The following is a 17183-nucleotide window of genomic DNA, read 5'->3' as shown; positions in this document are numbered from 1 at the left end:
TGCATTTTACAGAAAGAGTAATAAGCGAGTGATGCACAGTCTTTACATTTAAGAAGTATGGTTTGGAAAATTTCCTGCTTGAAACCGGGAGAAGTTGCAATTGATGAGATTATATTGAAGTAGAACCAGTTGACTAAATATATCAAACCACTAGATTCCAGTGCATAACTTTAGAAGATATTGCTGGGATTTGAAGTGAAGGTTAAATCACTAGAGGTACTAGAATTGCTGAGAGTTCAGTGCATTTTCTGTTATGGTTGCATTTTATTTAACAGTTTGCCCAAAGATTGCTTTTAAATATTTGGTGGTAGTCCAAGGGAAATGATAGATATAAGGCATTAATTTTAAATTGATTGTGGACCACACATTTCCCAACTCATGTTTGTAAGAGGAAGAGGTGGGCATTGACTATATGACCACCATGTGACTTACTATTATGAGAGACCTCTGCAGTCTAAGCAGCAAAAGGTGCTGGGTAGGAAGGAGAGATTTTGAGCTTTATGGGTGAGTTGGAAATATTTCAGGTGAATTAGAGACATCAAAAGGAGATATGAGCTATAGAAGCCACTATCTTCTATGTCATGTTTGTCAGTGTGTTATTGCACGATTTTATGACCTCTATATAATAGAATTGCCTCTAGAGGAGATGGACAACACACCAATTTAATAAATAAAAAATAAATATAATAGCAAAGAGTTACATTTTCAATATTTCTTTGCTGTGTCATAGTGGTTGCACAGCATTTTTCAAATTAAGAGGTTTGTTCCTTTGCTAGTTTCTATGGCCAAAATACTTGAATCTGTGTTGAGTTTTGTTTCAGTGAAATGCAAGCTATCAGAATAGTTTCAGTTTTGCTTTGTTAAACTGGCAAATTCTAGCTGGTTTAATAGAACTTTCAGGGTATGGCTGCAAATAATGGTTATTTTTTATTTATACAAACTGCTGGTTGAGAGTACACTGTTATATCTGCCATTAGCGTGTCTCATCCAAGTAGTCCTTATCGTTATAAATATAATAATAATTTATTACACTTGTATGCTGCCCAACTCCCAATGACTCGAGGTGGCTCACAGCAGCCAAGAAATTACAATAAAATCAATAAAAGATGGCAAGAGTGACAGACCCAATGGAATAAAGTAAGGAGTCTCACTCTCTTCTCCAAAGGCCTGCTCTTTTGAGTAACTGTGAGGGCAATTTGGGTTTGGGGGCAACCTCATTCCAGAGGGCAGGCACTGCTACAGAGATTTGTTTCCAAACTCTTTTGACTTTCTTCAGAGGACTCCATCCAACTCTGCATAGTGAAGTGGTTGGGTGGATATTATTATATGGTTCTTTTATGATTGTTATACAACATTATATAGTCCATTGCCTGACAATTTTCATTTGGTAAAAATTTACCTTGCGTCCCTGGGTTTTGTGTATTAACAGTCAAAAACTAGGGCTATACAGATTCAAAGGTAAAAAAACATCTGTCTGCAGCTCCTTAAACCAAATGCATTTTACACTAGTGATAAAATTTTCAGTTAAGGAGTGATAGACAAGTGTTGTATATGCAGATGAACTTAAATATCTTTTTGCCTGAATTCAGAAGCTTTTGGATTGTAGAATTTTGTGGACAAAATTAGATGAGAAATATCCTTTAATATAATGATATAACATAGGGATTACTAGACTTGGCAAAACAATTCTGCAGGGCAGATAAGTGTACATAATTGTACACCCTTCTAGGAAGTTGATACCTATTTTTATTAGTTATCCACAAAGCAAAATTAGAAGTTTCATATTTTGATATTAAGCTTTAAAATTCCAGTTTCAGAAATTCTTATGAAAGTAAGATATCTGCAGTAATTGCAATAAACACCCAATACTTCCCCCCCGCCCCTGATTTTTTGTATTACTTAGAGCAGACATTTTATTTATTTTTTATTTTAATTTTTTTATATCCCGCCCTTCTCCGAAGACTCAGGGTGGCTTACAAGCTTAGCAGTAGCCTTCATTCTATGTATATGCCTGCTTATTAGGGCTTTCACACACACACACCCCAAGCGGCATTATTACAAAGTCAGCTTAATTGCCCCCAACAATCTGGGTCCTCATTTTACCTACCTCGGAAGGATGGAAGGCTGAGTCAACCTTGAGCCATGTCAAACACAAGGCCCGGAGGCCGGATTCGGCCCGCGAAGTGGTTTCATGTGGCCCGCGAAGCCATCCTGGAAACAGTGAGGGAATGGCCCCCACGGCCCTGGCCCAGAGACCCTCCTTCTGCCACAGACCCTCAGATCTGTCCCACTCCTGCCCAGGTCCCAAATAGGCACCCTTGATGCGAATGATGTAGAGCTGGCCACGCCCACCCAGTAGGCCACGCCCACCCTGGCCATACCCACCCGGCCCCTTGAGGGCAACCGCAATGCTGATGCGGCCCTCAATGAAATTGAGTTTGACACCCCTGACTTAGAGTATTGTGTTCTGTTTATAACAGTTGAGAATGTCAGCATTTAACTTCTAAAGCAGGGGTCTTCAAACTCGGCCCTTTTATGACTCATGGACTTCAACTCCCAGAATTCCTCAGCCAGTGTGCCTGGCTGAGGAATTCTGGGAGTTGAAGTCCATGAGTCATAAAAGGGCCGAGTTTGAAGACCCCTGTTCTAAAGTGTCTTAGCTACAGAAATACAGAACATTAATAAATTCTGCCTTTTTTGTTCTTCCTTTCTGGTATCCTTTTTTTTAAAGCCATAGTGTCTTGGAATGTTCTGCCAAAAAAGGCAATGTTGCAGATGTACTCTAATCATCTCATTTTTGTCTGCTAATCAAATTACACATTTTAATATGTAATTGAGGAAATGAAGATAATTAAACCCTATGTTTGTGGTAAGAATATTAATCATATAGACTATCCATTTGGGTACTTATATATGGTCTTATATTGGAAAAAAGCAGAAATTTCATATCAGCTTCACTAATCCTCATTAACATACTTAGCTGTTACAACAGTGGCTAACTGTTAAACAGTGAGGGACTTTTTTATTTCCAGTGGTTAGGTTTCTTGCTTGTTTGTGACAAAATATGTTTCACTAAAATGCTTTCATACTTCATAGGGATTTTAAAGTTTTACTTCACAATGCATTTGCTGTAAGTCTATTTTTGACATTTCTATATGGCAGAATTGGAACAATTAGATGTAACTTAAGTAGTATTTTTATAAGCTGGTTGTCTTTAGCAATTATTAATTTGTACTTTGGGGAAGGATAATCATTAAGTTCCCAATCTCAGTGATTTACCAATGTAATGTCCTTTGGAATTGTACTGTCAAAGTCCAACTTCTAGATTTTTCTTTGTAAGTAAAGTATTTCCCTAGTATCGTTTAAAAAGAAATTTTTGTTTTATCTATGTGTGAAATCATTTCTATAAGAAACCATGAATAAATAAAAACAAATTTGGTGTTGGGTGAGACAATCTGTTTGTTATCTTGGTAGCTGATCTTGACTGAATTTATTAATGGGCATCTGTGTATATGTGTTTTCAAATATGTTTTGTAGAATAAAAACTAAATTTCATGAAATTCATGATTTTTGTTTTAAGAGATTTAAAGTAGAAGAATGTGTCTAGAATGATTGATATCCACATTTGTTGGCCATATACTAACTAGCAATGTGGGTTCTCACCCTATATTTATTAATTTTATGACTCATTTTACATAATGACTATATAATATTAAAACTCTTGTCATGACCTTTGCCCTGGGGTGCATTATAGGGCAACAGTTTTTGAACCAAACTAGTTCAAACGGTCTAACTTACAGAATACATCTGAAATCTGGGGACTCTGACTCTAGAGGGAATAAATTTGAGGAAGTTGTGGCTGCTTCAATGCTACTGGTTTCTTCTTTGGATATGTGATTTTTATTTTCAACATTTGATGAGTTTCCCAGCAAGTCTCACAATCCGTTCTCTCTTCCCACCCAGCAATACACACTTACCTACCCTGCTGGTGGGAGAAAGGAATGAAGGAACCCACACACACATTTCCAGCCCATACATCATCATCTGTGTACTGCTCCAAGCCACACATCTTCCCAGTCTCCCATGTGCCTTCCCTAATGTATGCGGCATCTCTTGCACAGTCCTGTGCACACTTCCTGACCACAGTGGCCCCCACAGACCTTTCCCAACCATGCAATACTCCTTGGGCTCTCCCCCCCATTTGTCATCGTTGATCTGCCTGTGGCACCTCTCTCATACCCTTGCCCTCTTCTTAACCCATACCACATGTCCTGTGCAACTTGCACAATACCTCTCGTACATTCCCAGGCATCCTTAACATACTGTGCACCCTCTACAACCCATGGGGCATTTATGATAACACCCACACACCCTTTCCAACCCACACAGTATCTCTCATGCACCCCACGTACTATTCCTGACCCCCATCCCTGTGCACTCCCTTGCTCTCTTCCCTCACCCAGCTGTAGCCACTTAGCTGCTGATTGGCCTTAGACATGCAACTTCTTGTTGGCTTCTTCAATCTCTCCTGCAAGCTTTCTAGAACCAATTAAATGACAGGAATTCGAGGGAGAGAGAGAGAGGAAGACAGTGACAGGGAAGGAAATGGGAGAGAAGGAAAATTTCTGATACTCCCCACCAGCTTCCCACAAGGAAGCTCAATGGGGAAACTGGCAAAAGTTGGAGGTCATTCCTGCTCCCACTGTTTGTTGCCTACTTGTGCTCATTTTGTTTCTCTGTTTAGGTAAGGAAATATCTCTGAAATGATGACCCAATAGGACAGAGGTTGTCTAATATAATTAACAATTATATAATTAAGAGATTATTATGTAAGAGACTGTATAATCTCTGATTACACACACACACACACACACACACAATTTTCTGAAATTACATTATTTTGTATTTATTTTCTGTATGTAATATAATGTACAGTAATATGATAAAATAAAAAACAATTCTTTTTAATCTTTTTTGCCATGTCTCATTTAAAAATCATAAATTAGCATCCCCAAATAAATTACTTTGGCAAATCTATACTGAAAAATAGGCAATTTTACCACATATTAGAAATCCTGCAGAGTTCTGATAAATATTAGCTTACACATTTAGGTCTATGTGCGATCATTGAAAAGTTATTGGAGATGTTATTATGAACATCTACTGAACCACTTCTGGGGAAAAAGCACTCAAAATGGCAGATATGTGACCATGGGATGCTGTTAGCGGCTGTAAATGCAAGCAACTTGCCAATTCCCCAAAATACAATCACATGATTGCAATTTTAAAAGGAAGTCATAAGCAGCTCTGAGGAGGTGTGTCATAACTTTGAATGGTTGCTAAGTGAGGACTTATATAGGAGCAGTGAATCAGGCACACAGGTATATTCTTGGTTATGGTAAATTTTAGCTAATAGTTCTCTCACAGAAACGGATTTGCACCCTGATTTGAAAGGTCCTACATATGTAGACCTATAAAATGGACCTTGTCTTCTACCCAGTAGCATGTATAAATTTGTGAGAGAGATGGTTAGGGTTATAGGGTTTATTGTTCTGTTGATTTAAAATCAATTCCATTTGCAAAACACTTAATCTTTTTATCTAGTGCTATTTTTGCCGTTTTGGCAAACTGATTTGCTGCTTCTCCTATAATAGGCATGTCAAACTGCCGGCCCATGGGCCGGATGCGTCACGCCAAAACCGCACCCAGCCCATTGCTGGCAATAGGGTAAAAGTCGTGATATGTCGCCTGACATCGCAAATTTGACATGCCTGTCCTATAATCTTGTTTATTGAATTCTGGAGTTGATAGGTGTGCAGGGAGAGGTTTTTTATTTTTAAAACAATTTGTTCCAATAAAGGAGAATATTTGTAGTTCAGGTAAAAATGACGGGTCCTTGGTGATCTCTGAGTTTGCTTGTTTTCTTGAAGATGTTTCATTACCCAAACTTGCTAGCACTGATGATGTTGAGTAATGAAACATCTGCAAGAAAACAAGCAAACTCAAGAGAGCACCAAGGATCCCTAATCTATTCCTTGATTCCATGGTGTTTCATTCACACTACCTTTACTTTGAAGGGAAAGAATGGTGGCTAACAAGTCAAAGATGAATATGCATATTGTGTGGAGCAGGGTAATTGAATATATTTTTCATTGTTAAATGAATATACTATAGAAATATGTGATTGACCAAAATAATTGATCTGCATAAGGCAGTTCTGATATGCTGGGAATTATTCCTCTAATCATAGACTTATTTTGATCATTAAGGTCTATTACTTCAATATTATCTTTTCTTTAAGGCAGAATTCCCCAACCTTTCCGGGTTGGCAGCCCGGAAGTGGGAGGGGGAAAGACGGGATGGTTTTGTGGGAGGGGCAGGTGCGTGCACTTGTGGGCGCATGAGCACACATTGCTCATGCAAGTGGGACCAAGAGCACCCATGACAGTAACGCAGGTGGAGCCCCAAATGCCTGTAGCACTCGCATGAGTGGAGCTTTGTACACACACCAGCCAGCCACTCACGTGGCATGGTTGTGAATAGGCCACGGACTGTAGTGGCCATGGCGCACAGGTTGGATATCCCTGCTTTAGGGCTTTTTTCTTAAAATCTTTATTATCTTATATTGATGATATAACATATCTAAATGGTAGGCAGTCTATTAGTTCAAAGAAGCATGTGGTAATATAGATGCTACATGAATTATGACATAATATTAAAATAGATGACTATATTCCTTGAAAATCAAGTATTTAGCCTTCACAGCTAGTGTCTGTTAGCACAATATGCTTATCCAGATTCTTTTTTTGAGTTTGCGCTGTGTACTTAATACTAAATTAGCCATATAGACCTGGTTTATAAAGCACTCTTAAGTTGAAATGTGGTTGTCTAGTTTGTGTACATTGTGCACATACAACCTCTCCTTTGGTTTGAGTTTTCCCAGACTGTATCTTTCCAACAGCAGAAACCAAATACAGTGCCTTCAGAAAGTATTCAGACCCCCTTCATTTTGTCAATTTTGTTATGTTGCAGCCTGATTCTAGAGATGTTGAAATTCATTTTTTTCTCATTAATCTACACTCAGTACCTCATAATGACAAAGTGAAAACAGAATTTAGAAATGTCTGTAAATTTATTAAAAATAAAAAACTGAAATATCACATTGATATAAGTATTCAGACCCTTTGCAACAACACATGAAATTTAGCTCATGTGCCTCCCATTTCTCTTGATGGTTGCTGACATGTTTCTATGTCTTGATTGAAGTCCACCTGTGGTAAATTGGACATGATTTGGAAAGGACATATCTCTCTATAGAAGGCCTCACAGCTGATAATGCAAACTGTTGAAGAGCAAAAGCCATGAGGTCAAAGAAACTGCCTGCAAAGCTCAGAGACAGATCTGGGGAAGGCTACTATAAAATTTCTGCTGCAAGTTTGGCACAACCAGGACTCTTCTAAGAACTGGTGGCCCGGTCAAACTGATCAATCGGGGGAGAAGGGCCTTAGTAAAGCAAGGTGACCAGGAACCCGATAGTCACTATGACTTCCCTCCAGAGATCCTGTGTGGAGATGGGTAACCATCACTGCAGCCCTCCACCAATTTGCTAAAAAGCACCTGAAGGATTCTCAGACTGTGAGAAATAAGATTCTCTGGTCCAACGAAACCAAGATTTAACTGTTTGGCCTCAGTCCTAAACGTTATGTCTGGAGGAAACCAGGCATCACTCATCACCTGCCCAATACCATCCAAACAGTGAAGCATGGTGGTGGCAGCATCATGCTGTGGGGGTGTTTTTCAGCAGCAGAGGCTGGGAGACTGATCAGGGTTGAAGGAAAGCTGAATGGAGCAAAGTACAGGGATATCCTCAATGAAAACCAGTTCCACAGCGCTCAGGACCTCAGAGTAGGCCGAAGGCTCACTTTCCAACATGACAACGATCCTAAGAACACAGTCAAGACAACATACAGTAGGAGTGGCTTAGGGACAACTCTGTGAATGTCCTAGAGTGGTCCAGCCAGAGCCATGACTTGAACCATATTGAACATCTCTGGAGGGACCTGAAAATGGCTGTCTAATGATGGTTGCCATCTACATTTGCAAGGAAGAATGGCAGAAAATCCCCCATTCCAGGTGTGCAAAGCTTGTCGCGTCATATTCAAAAATTCTCAAGCCTGTAATTGCTGCCAAAGGTGCTTCAACAAAGTACTGAGTGAACGGTCTGAATGCTTATGCCAATGTGATATTTTAGTTTTTTTCTTTTTCATAAATTTACAGACATTTCTAAAATTCTGTTTTCACTTTGTCATTATGGGGTACTGAATGTAGATCAATGAGGGGAAAAAATGAATTTCAACAACTGTAGAATCAGGCTGCAGCATAATAAAATTGTCAAAAGTGAAGGGGGTCTGAATACTTTCTGAATGCACTGTAAGACTTCCAGATTCAAGGATAAATCTGTTGAATAATTGTAATAATATATAATAATGCTATAAAAATAATAAGTTAGTTATGAGATCTCTGTAAACTCTTTAGAAGAAATACGGTGATGTGTAATTGTTATGCTTTTAATGGAACATCAATGGCTGCAAGAAGGGTTAGAATGGATGTTTAAATCACTAGGAAAAGACCGTATTGGACTCAAAACGAAAGTGGTATCTTAAAGAATTTGTTAGGACTAAATATAAATTATATAAAAACAGGGATAAGTTGTAAAACTTATAAGTTGAACAACACTGATACTAGAATGTATAGTAATTATAGCAATTATGCTGTATATTGTAGCTGAGTAGTTAGATTGTAATGATAAAAGATACTCTGAGACAAGGAATATAATAACTATTCCTATTTTGAAAATGTAGAATATATATTTCATGAATTAATTATGCACTGGATAACATGTGGAGCATTTCAAATTATCCTTTTTGTTTTGCCGCTCATCTTAATTGAATATGCCCTACTACTATCACTAAGGTGAGATTGTGAAAATGCCTTTTTGCATCTTCTTTCTGTACCATGGATATTTTTCAATTTTAGGCTACATCCTGATCACCTTTGTTATAACTATCCTTTGGTTGAGGTTTAATTAGTTACATATCATCCCTTAGATTCCATCATCTCTTAGATATCAATTTAATCAATTTCAATTATTTTGTTGATGCATTTTTGAAATTTTTGGAAAAAAGCAATATTATTTTAATGCTCTGTGCTGTTCTTGTGTAATTTCAGTCTTAAATCTGAGATTACTTGTAATCTTGGCAACTTCATTGTACATTACTAAAATTGAATTAAGCATAAAAAACAAGTAGCTTCTGATACAGAATTTGGAGTAACATTGTTTATATTCCTTTATAAATGACTTATCCCATTTATTTCTGCTTTGTGCTTTTTGCTCTTCAATGATAGTCATACCATTACTATTACATTTGGGGCTTTTTAATGAAGAGTTAATCCATAGCTTTTACAGATTCCTACTGTAAAAACTCAAACCTACTCATGAAAAAGTTGATTAAGCTGGGTTTCCCCTGGCAAAGTTCATGTAGGTAGTTCAAGATTCCTTTGGTCAAAATTCTGAGCATCAAACTGCAGTGCCTTTTATCAAGTTTCCTCAATCCTTAGCGAAAGAAGTTTCTATAATCTTAGACAAATTGATTATCTAGTCATTAATTCAAAAGTACTTCATCATTAAACAAGATTATAAACATCTCTAGTTTAAAAATAAACCCAAATAAAGCCTTACAATAACCAAAATAGTCCATTTTAGCATTTCCATCAATTCATTTATCAAAATACGATCTTAGTAATTTTTAAATTTCTTTCATCTCTATTATGTTGTTTCAGTGATGTAATCCCAAGAGAAAACAAAAACCCATTATTTTCTCTATTCTGTTCATCCATCATAGCAAAATATCGTAATCTCAATTACACATTCATCTTTACAGTCTTATAAAAATCTCATTAAAGATGTAGTCTATCATAGATTTCACTTTTTAAATCCACATACTTACCAATAGTCAAAATTAATATTACACCCAAATATTTTCTATCTCAAACAAAATAATCATTCATAAAGCTGTGCCAAGATTTATTTACTCATTTATTGTGGGGGTTGTTGGGGGATATGTGCCATCTTTATTGTAAAACATTTCTGGTAAAAAAATCAATACCGTAGTTTCCGGCGTATAAGACTACTTTTTAACCCATGAAAATCTTCTCAAAAGTCAGGTGCTGAAAATTTAGGGACAGGGCTGGCTGGAAAACCTGGAGCGGATCTCCCATTTAGTCTGCGCAGGGAAAACGGGACCAATTGGAGAAGTTGCAGTCTGATTTTTTACAGGCTGGGGTCTGGGCGTCTTTCCTTCTAAAGTTGAAGAGCAGCTGTAGTATATCCCAACTTGAAAGGCAGGTGGGGAAGGCAGCAGCCAGAGCAGCGGCTTAGCTCTAAGGACACATTTGACTCAGGAACTGGGCGGGCTGGCTGGAAAACCTGGAGCGGATCTCCCATTTGGTCTTTTTTTTTTAAAATCCCATTTATATCCTGCCCTTCTCCGAAGACTCAGGGTGGCTTACAATTTAAAGCACAAATCAATGTGCTTAGCAATAGCCTTCATTCTGTGTATATGCCTGTTTATTAGGGCTTTCACCCCCCCCCCCAAGCAGCATTATTACAAAGTCAGCTTATTGCCCCCAACAATCTGGGTCCTCATTTTACCTACCTTGGAAGGATGGAAAGCTGAGTCAACCTTGAGCCTGGTGGGATGCGAACCTGCACTAATTGCAGGCAGTTGGTGTTACTTAAGGCTCTGAGCAGGGAAAGCTTTAGAGTGAATTAGGAAAAGTGAAAAAGTGAATTAGGAAAATAGGAAACGGTTGCTGGAATTGGGTATGTGTAGTTTAACGAAGAGAAGGGTGAGGGGTGACATGATAGCAGTGATCCAATATCTCAGGGGCTGCCACAAAGCAGAGGGAGCCAAGCTATTTTCCAAAGCACCTGAAAGCAGGACAAGAAGCAATGGATGGAAACTAGTCAAGGAGAGAAGCAACCTAGAGCTAAGGAGAAACTTCCTGACAGTTAGAACAATTAACCAGTGGAACAACCTGCCTCCATAAGTGGTGAATGCTCCAACACTGGAGGTTTTTAAGAAGAAACTGGACAGCCATTTGTCTGAAATGGTATAGGGTTTCCTGCCTTAGCAGGGGGTTGGACTAGATGACCTCCAAGGTCCGCTCCAAATTATTATTATTATTATTATTATTATTATTATTATTATTATTATTATTATTATTATTATTATTTAATCCACTTGCACTGTTTTATGTTTACATGTTTGATGACAAACAGCCTTATGTTTATAAGTGACAGTTTTCCTACTAAGCACCTGCATGTCATAAGAATTTGAATTAAAATTACCATATTAAAATCAAATCTGATGTTTTTTAATTTTTATTTGGTGTGCGTTGGAAGAGGGGTAGTCTTATACGGCGAGTATAGCCCAAACCCTATAATTTAACAGGAAATGTAGGGGGTTGTCTTGTACGCCGGAAAATACGCTAATCCTTTGGATGAGATAGAGTTCAAACCTCAGTCTCTGGAAAATTAAGGTCACATCTTCCCATTTTGCCTGGTTTGCACCTGGTAAAACGGAATCCTTTCTTTTTCGCAAATTTCAATAAAGATTTCTTTTAAGACAATTGTATTTTGTTGTTTAGCTTTTAATATTAAATCAGAATTTTATTTTATTTTTATTTTAATTCCATTTATATCCCGCCCTTCTCCGAAGACTCAGGGCGGCTTACAAGCTTAGCAGTAGCCTTCATTCTATGTATATGCCTGCTTATTAGGGTTTTCACACACCCCCCAAGCGGCATTATTACAAAGTCAGCTTAATTGCCCCCAACAATCTGGGTTCTCATTTTACCTACCTCGGAAGGATGGAAGGCTGAGTCAACCTTGAGCCTGGTGGGACTCGAACCTGCACTAATTGCAGGCAGCTGGTGTTACTTAAGGAGGCATTAGCCCACTGCTCCACCAATGCTCACAAGAAACTTCTTTCTCTTTCAATAAACAACAGAGGACTTAAAACATAAGCATTTATAAGAATGTCCTTTATCTTTAATTTCCAATTTATATTTTATTTGTTTACAATCCACATTAACCATCCAATTTATTGTCCAATAATTGTTCAGTTTTTTCAAACTTAGCTTCTAAGGATTATAACAATATTTTAATAAAAATTCCATCTCCAGAAATGTGCTTTATTAATAAAAATGCATAGTCCCAAACAAAGAAGAAAATTAAAAAATCTAAAACTTTGTTTCTTGTTCTAAAAGCTAAAGGCAAATCCCAAATTGATTTTTTTTAGTCCCAAATAACTTCTGAAATATTGAAAATCACCAGGAGATAAGGCTTCATGATTGAGGAAAACCTCTCTTCAATTTAAAGATTAATAAATTAAATAAAGTGCTTATAAAATAGGTCAGGTTTAGTGTTTGTTTGTCTTGGCTGAACTATAACATTGAACGCGATGGAAACCCCACCTGCCAAATGGTTATTTACCAGGCAATCCCAAGAACATCCTTTTTGTGACCTTGCAAGCACCAGCTGTCCGGAGCTCGTGTGAGTTTATTTTTTATATATATTTATTTTTTATTATTATTTTATTTTATTTTTGGATTTTCCTTACATCTAGATCAGGGGTGTCAAACTGCGGGCTGGTTGCATCATGTGAATGCCGCGCCCACCCCAGCTCCGGCAATGCAAAAAAAGTCATGATATGTCGCAACACATCATGTGATGCAGCAAGTGACACCCATGATCTAGATCAGGGGTGTCAAACTCAATTTCATTGAGGGCCGCATCAGCATTGCGGTTGCCCTTGGGGGTGGGGGTGGGTGGTTGTGGCCTACTGGGTGGCCGTGTCTGGAGTGCGTATGGCCTACTGGGTGGGCATGGCTACATCGTTCATGTCAAGAGTGCCTATGGGGGCCTGGGTGGGAATGGGACAGATTTGAGGGTCTCTGGCAGAAGGAGATGGTACCAGGGCAAGTGTCAAGGCATGGTCTACTGGAGGAGCCTCACTGTTCCTCTCAGGCCATGCAGGGGGGGCCTGGACGGTGGCACGGAGGTCAAATGCCCAGCCCAGCCCTCAAGGCTGCTGCTGTGCTTGTTCTCCTTAGCCAGGTTGCTCATGATGGGTACGAGGGCAAAGTTAAGAGGGAGGCCCACTCCCTCGCCATGTGAGGAGACCTGGCTTTGTATCCAAAGCTTCCTTAGCAATAGGATGGGAGACCCTCCAGGATATGCCAGGAGGAGGGGGAAAGAGGATGGTGAAAGGGCAGCAGGGAAGGACTAAGGCAGGACTTCCCTCAGACCCTCCCTCTCCTTCCTTCCTTTCTTCAAATGGTGGGAAAATATTTGAGATGGGGGGGGAGAAAAACAGGCAAGAAACGCAGCTGGGGAAGTGTCATCCTTCGTGAGGAATGAAGAAATGCACCATTGCCTGGAAGTGGCCAGCACATGGCCCTCGCCTATTTCACATATCCGGCTTGGTGGGCTCTTGAGGAGGGGATGCCGTGAACAGCATGAGCGTCAATGTTACCTGCGCAGTGCTGCCCAGTCCCCAGCCTGCCTGGTTTTGGCAGGCAACGAGGTGCTCTCCTCACAGTGCCGAGAGGCTGAGCCAGGTGGCATGAATCTGAAGAGAAGCGCAACGCTGCTCAGCCCCTAGCCTGCCCGAAGTAGGCAGGGCCATGTGCTGGCCACTTCCAGGCAGTGGTGCATCTCTTCATTCTTCACAAAGGGTGATACCTCCCCAGTGGGTGCCCAGGGGGTGGGGCCGATGCAGCAGGGGTTGGTCCCTCACTGTTTCCAGACGGCCTTGTGGAGCTAAGACTAAATGCGTTTCAGCATAGATGGCCACCACGAAATTGTACATTGGCTCCCAGCCAGCCTGGGCCAGGGCCAAGGCAGTGGGGACCGTTCCCTCACTCTTTCCAGGATGGCTTCGCGGGCCACATGAAACAACTTCGCAGGCCGGATCTGGGCCCTGGGCCTTGTGTTTGACATGTCTGATCTAGATAATTCTTCAGACTTCTGGAAATCTGCCCCCAAAAAACAACTCAACCTGGGCTGCCACTTCAGGAAAGCTCTTTAACCCATCTTTTCCCCATCAGAAGTTACAAGTAAATTTTAAATATGAATTTAAAGACTGTAAAAAGAATTTTTTTAAAAATATATATACAGCAAAAGAGTAATTAGAATGCTGATTTTGGAAAGTTACAAATAGACTAAATTTGAATTCCTAATACAGATTGGATGCAATAAAGGTTATTTGTGAACAATGGACCCTAAAGTTAATTTTAAGAGTGTCTGCCGTAATGGATACTTTAAAAAAAAGAGAAAGAAACGGTATGGAAGAAGAACAAGATTTACCATATAAGACTGAGACTGATCTGAAAATGGATTTAAAAACAACGGGCTACAAGAATGATATGAAAAAATAATTTGTATTTTAAGAGAAAGTGATAATTTACTAAAATTGTTTATGCTTATGATAAAGTCATTTCTTTATATATGCCTACACTTTTTCTTTATTTTAATTTTTGTTTTTTTAATTCTTATGTTTAATAAAATTATTTTTAAAAAATCTTAACATTCATTCTTTCCATTTTTCTTCTTATAATACCCTGCTAACATTTCTCCTACATTTTGAAAATTTAGTGGAACTTTGTGGAGGGAGGCTATTTATGGGTCTCTATATTGATATGATTGTAAATAGCAAGTTTTTCAAAGAAACACTTCTTTTTTTCTTGGATAGCTTGGTGCTGTGATTGGTAAGGAAATGCAATTATTGCTCTTGAGAAAGAATTGGAAGCGAAGGTGATTGGGATAAAAAGGAAAGCTGATGGAAAACAGAAAGCTCCAAAATACAAAATAGAACCATAGAAAACGAAAAGGGATTAGTAGATGAGAACTGAAGAATTGTCAACTAAGATTAGATAATCCAAAATAATATGATAATCTGACTACACAGGTGCCACAATTTGCAAGAGCAGCAGGACTTATGGCTTTCCACAGTCAGACACATGGAAAATTAAGAAGGATAATCTATTGTGTTAAGGGGACTTATTAATAGCTGTATTACAACTATCAGAAATGTTCATACCAAAGCTAGATTTAGTATAGACATTGCATCTGCAAGAATAATGAAGAAATGGCAGTATTGGAAAGGGAATGTGAAACTGTTTAGTGGAAATTGTTGCCTTATAGCTTGGAAAAGAATGCTGAAAAGATGGAATAGAATTTTACTCACTCATGTTGGAAGCACCAAGAATTAGCCAGTGACATCACTGTTGCCTGGGGGATGCCCAGTTGGGGGCTTCTTTCATGTCTCCATTAATGTGCCCACATAAGTGGTGCCTATCAATCTACTTGCCATTGCACACTTTCGTACTGCTAGGTTGGCAGGAGCTGGAACTCAGAATTTTACTGTGTTTTAGAAATAATTTAGAAACGACTCTTTTCCCCCCAATATATGGCTGCATAAACTTGCAGGCAGGTTACTACATTCAGACCCACTCACATTCTAAAACATTGTCACAGAAAGCATCTGGGCACTTAACTGTGCAAAAAAGAGCCAGATCCTAATATTCAGATAAATAAAATGTAATTCTAATAGCTTAAGAAGAAAAAAAATTTGAATGCAAATAATAATAGAATAGATTTCTACCCCTGTGTTTTCTAAAATTTATAAAATAGGTTACTTTATAATTGCTTAATAGTAACTGTTCGTGGAAGAAGTATATTTGATGATAAATTATGCCAAAAGTCGTTGAGTGTGTATAGGTGTCCTAAGGAAATGTACTTGCACATAAATTGATGGAAATAAATGTAGTCACTAATTAGATTTATAAAACACATTTTTAATTGCTTATCCAACTCCATATCTGATTAATATGGATAGATGAAGTACAGTCTTGAACATTGATGACGCTTAACTGCGTACCGGACCTCAAAGTTGAGAGTCTTAAGGGAACATGTTAGATAAGGAAAAGTTAGTACTGCAGCATAGAAATCTTGGGAGAGAATATATAATATAAAGTTTGCCATTTATCAAATAAGTGACTACCAAGAACTGAATTATGTTTCCTGGCTTCCCAAGCCCAGTCTCCAGGAAATTAAACTTTGGGGCTCTTTCAGTTGTCATTTAAACCTTTAGTTGCTAAAGTTTCAGAAGTTCAGTGTCTTCATTTTTAGTAAGATCGTTATATGTGAATGCATGTATGTAATATTGATGCAACCTAACTGGCAGATGATAGTTTACTGTTTTTTTTTATGTTGCTGTTGTTTACTATTAAGTAATTTTTGTTTAATGTCTACAGGTATCAAAAAATACGTTGTTGGCTTAATTATCAAGACCTCCTCTGATCCATCATGTGTTGAAGTGAGTAAGAGTTCCTTGGGGATAAGAAGATGGTCCTTGCAAATGAAATAGGATATGTCTTAATTTCTTATTTTTCTCTCTTATCCTCTCCCTTCTCCCTCATTCAGAAAGAGAAAGTATACATTGGGAAATTGAACATGATTCTTGTTCAGGTGGGTCGAATTTCTGGTCTTTATATATTAATTTATGTCTGGAGTAATAATTATTCACTGTATTCACTTTTAATGTTTTGCAGATTCTAAAACAAGAATGGCCAAAACATTGGCCAACGTTCATCAGTGATATTGTTGGGGCCAGCAGAACAAGTGAAAGTCTTTGCCAGAACAACATGGTCATCTTGAAGCTATTGAGTGAAGAAGTTTTTGATTTTTCCAGTGGACAGATAACTCAAGTGAAAGCCAAACATTTAAAGGACAGGCAAGTGATTAATATAAGGAATATGCCAGAAATGCAATTCTGAATTGTAATGAAAGGCAAATCAAATTCTTCACCTAATGTCAAGAGCCTTGAACATAAGAAAGTAGTATCAGTTAAGATACATTTTGTTGAATTCTGGTCCTTGATTTCAAGGAGCCATTACTTCCCATTTCCTCTAACATAGACAAAAGTAGTTTGTCCCCCTCTCACCTTTCTGTGCCAAAGAAGATACATGCCCAGACAACTCCATAGTAGCCGAGCTGCCTCACTTAAAAAATGAGATGAGTTTTGCTCTATTTTGTCCAGAATTTTCTACCTAAGCCA

At 38.5% G+C, this 17183-nt stretch overlaps 1 protein-coding gene across 6 annotated transcripts in view; it reads left to right on the top strand.

Annotated features, from left to right (window-relative positions):
* XPO1 (exportin 1) overlaps window positions 1-17183 on the top strand; it is a 70669-nt gene that overhangs the window by 12890 nt on the left and 40596 nt on the right. For all 6 annotated transcript variants that reach the window (XM_081313730.1, XM_081313729.1, XM_081313733.1 and 3 more), the window contains 3 exons: window positions 16381-16442; window positions 16550-16594; window positions 16678-16859. In XM_081313730.1, the coding sequence (XP_081169856.1) occupies window positions 16381-16442; window positions 16550-16594; window positions 16678-16859 (289 nt within the window). The remainder of the gene's footprint in view (window positions 1-16380; window positions 16443-16549; window positions 16595-16677; window positions 16860-17183) is intronic.

The sequence above is a fragment of the Vipera berus genome (genome assembly GCF_964194415.1).
Source record: "Vipera berus genome assembly, chromosome: 1".
NCBI lineage: Eukaryota > Metazoa > Chordata > Lepidosauria > Squamata > Viperidae > Vipera > Vipera berus.
The sequence above is the reverse complement of the archived record's forward strand: the minus strand, read 5'-3'. Positions and strand labels throughout refer to the sequence as shown.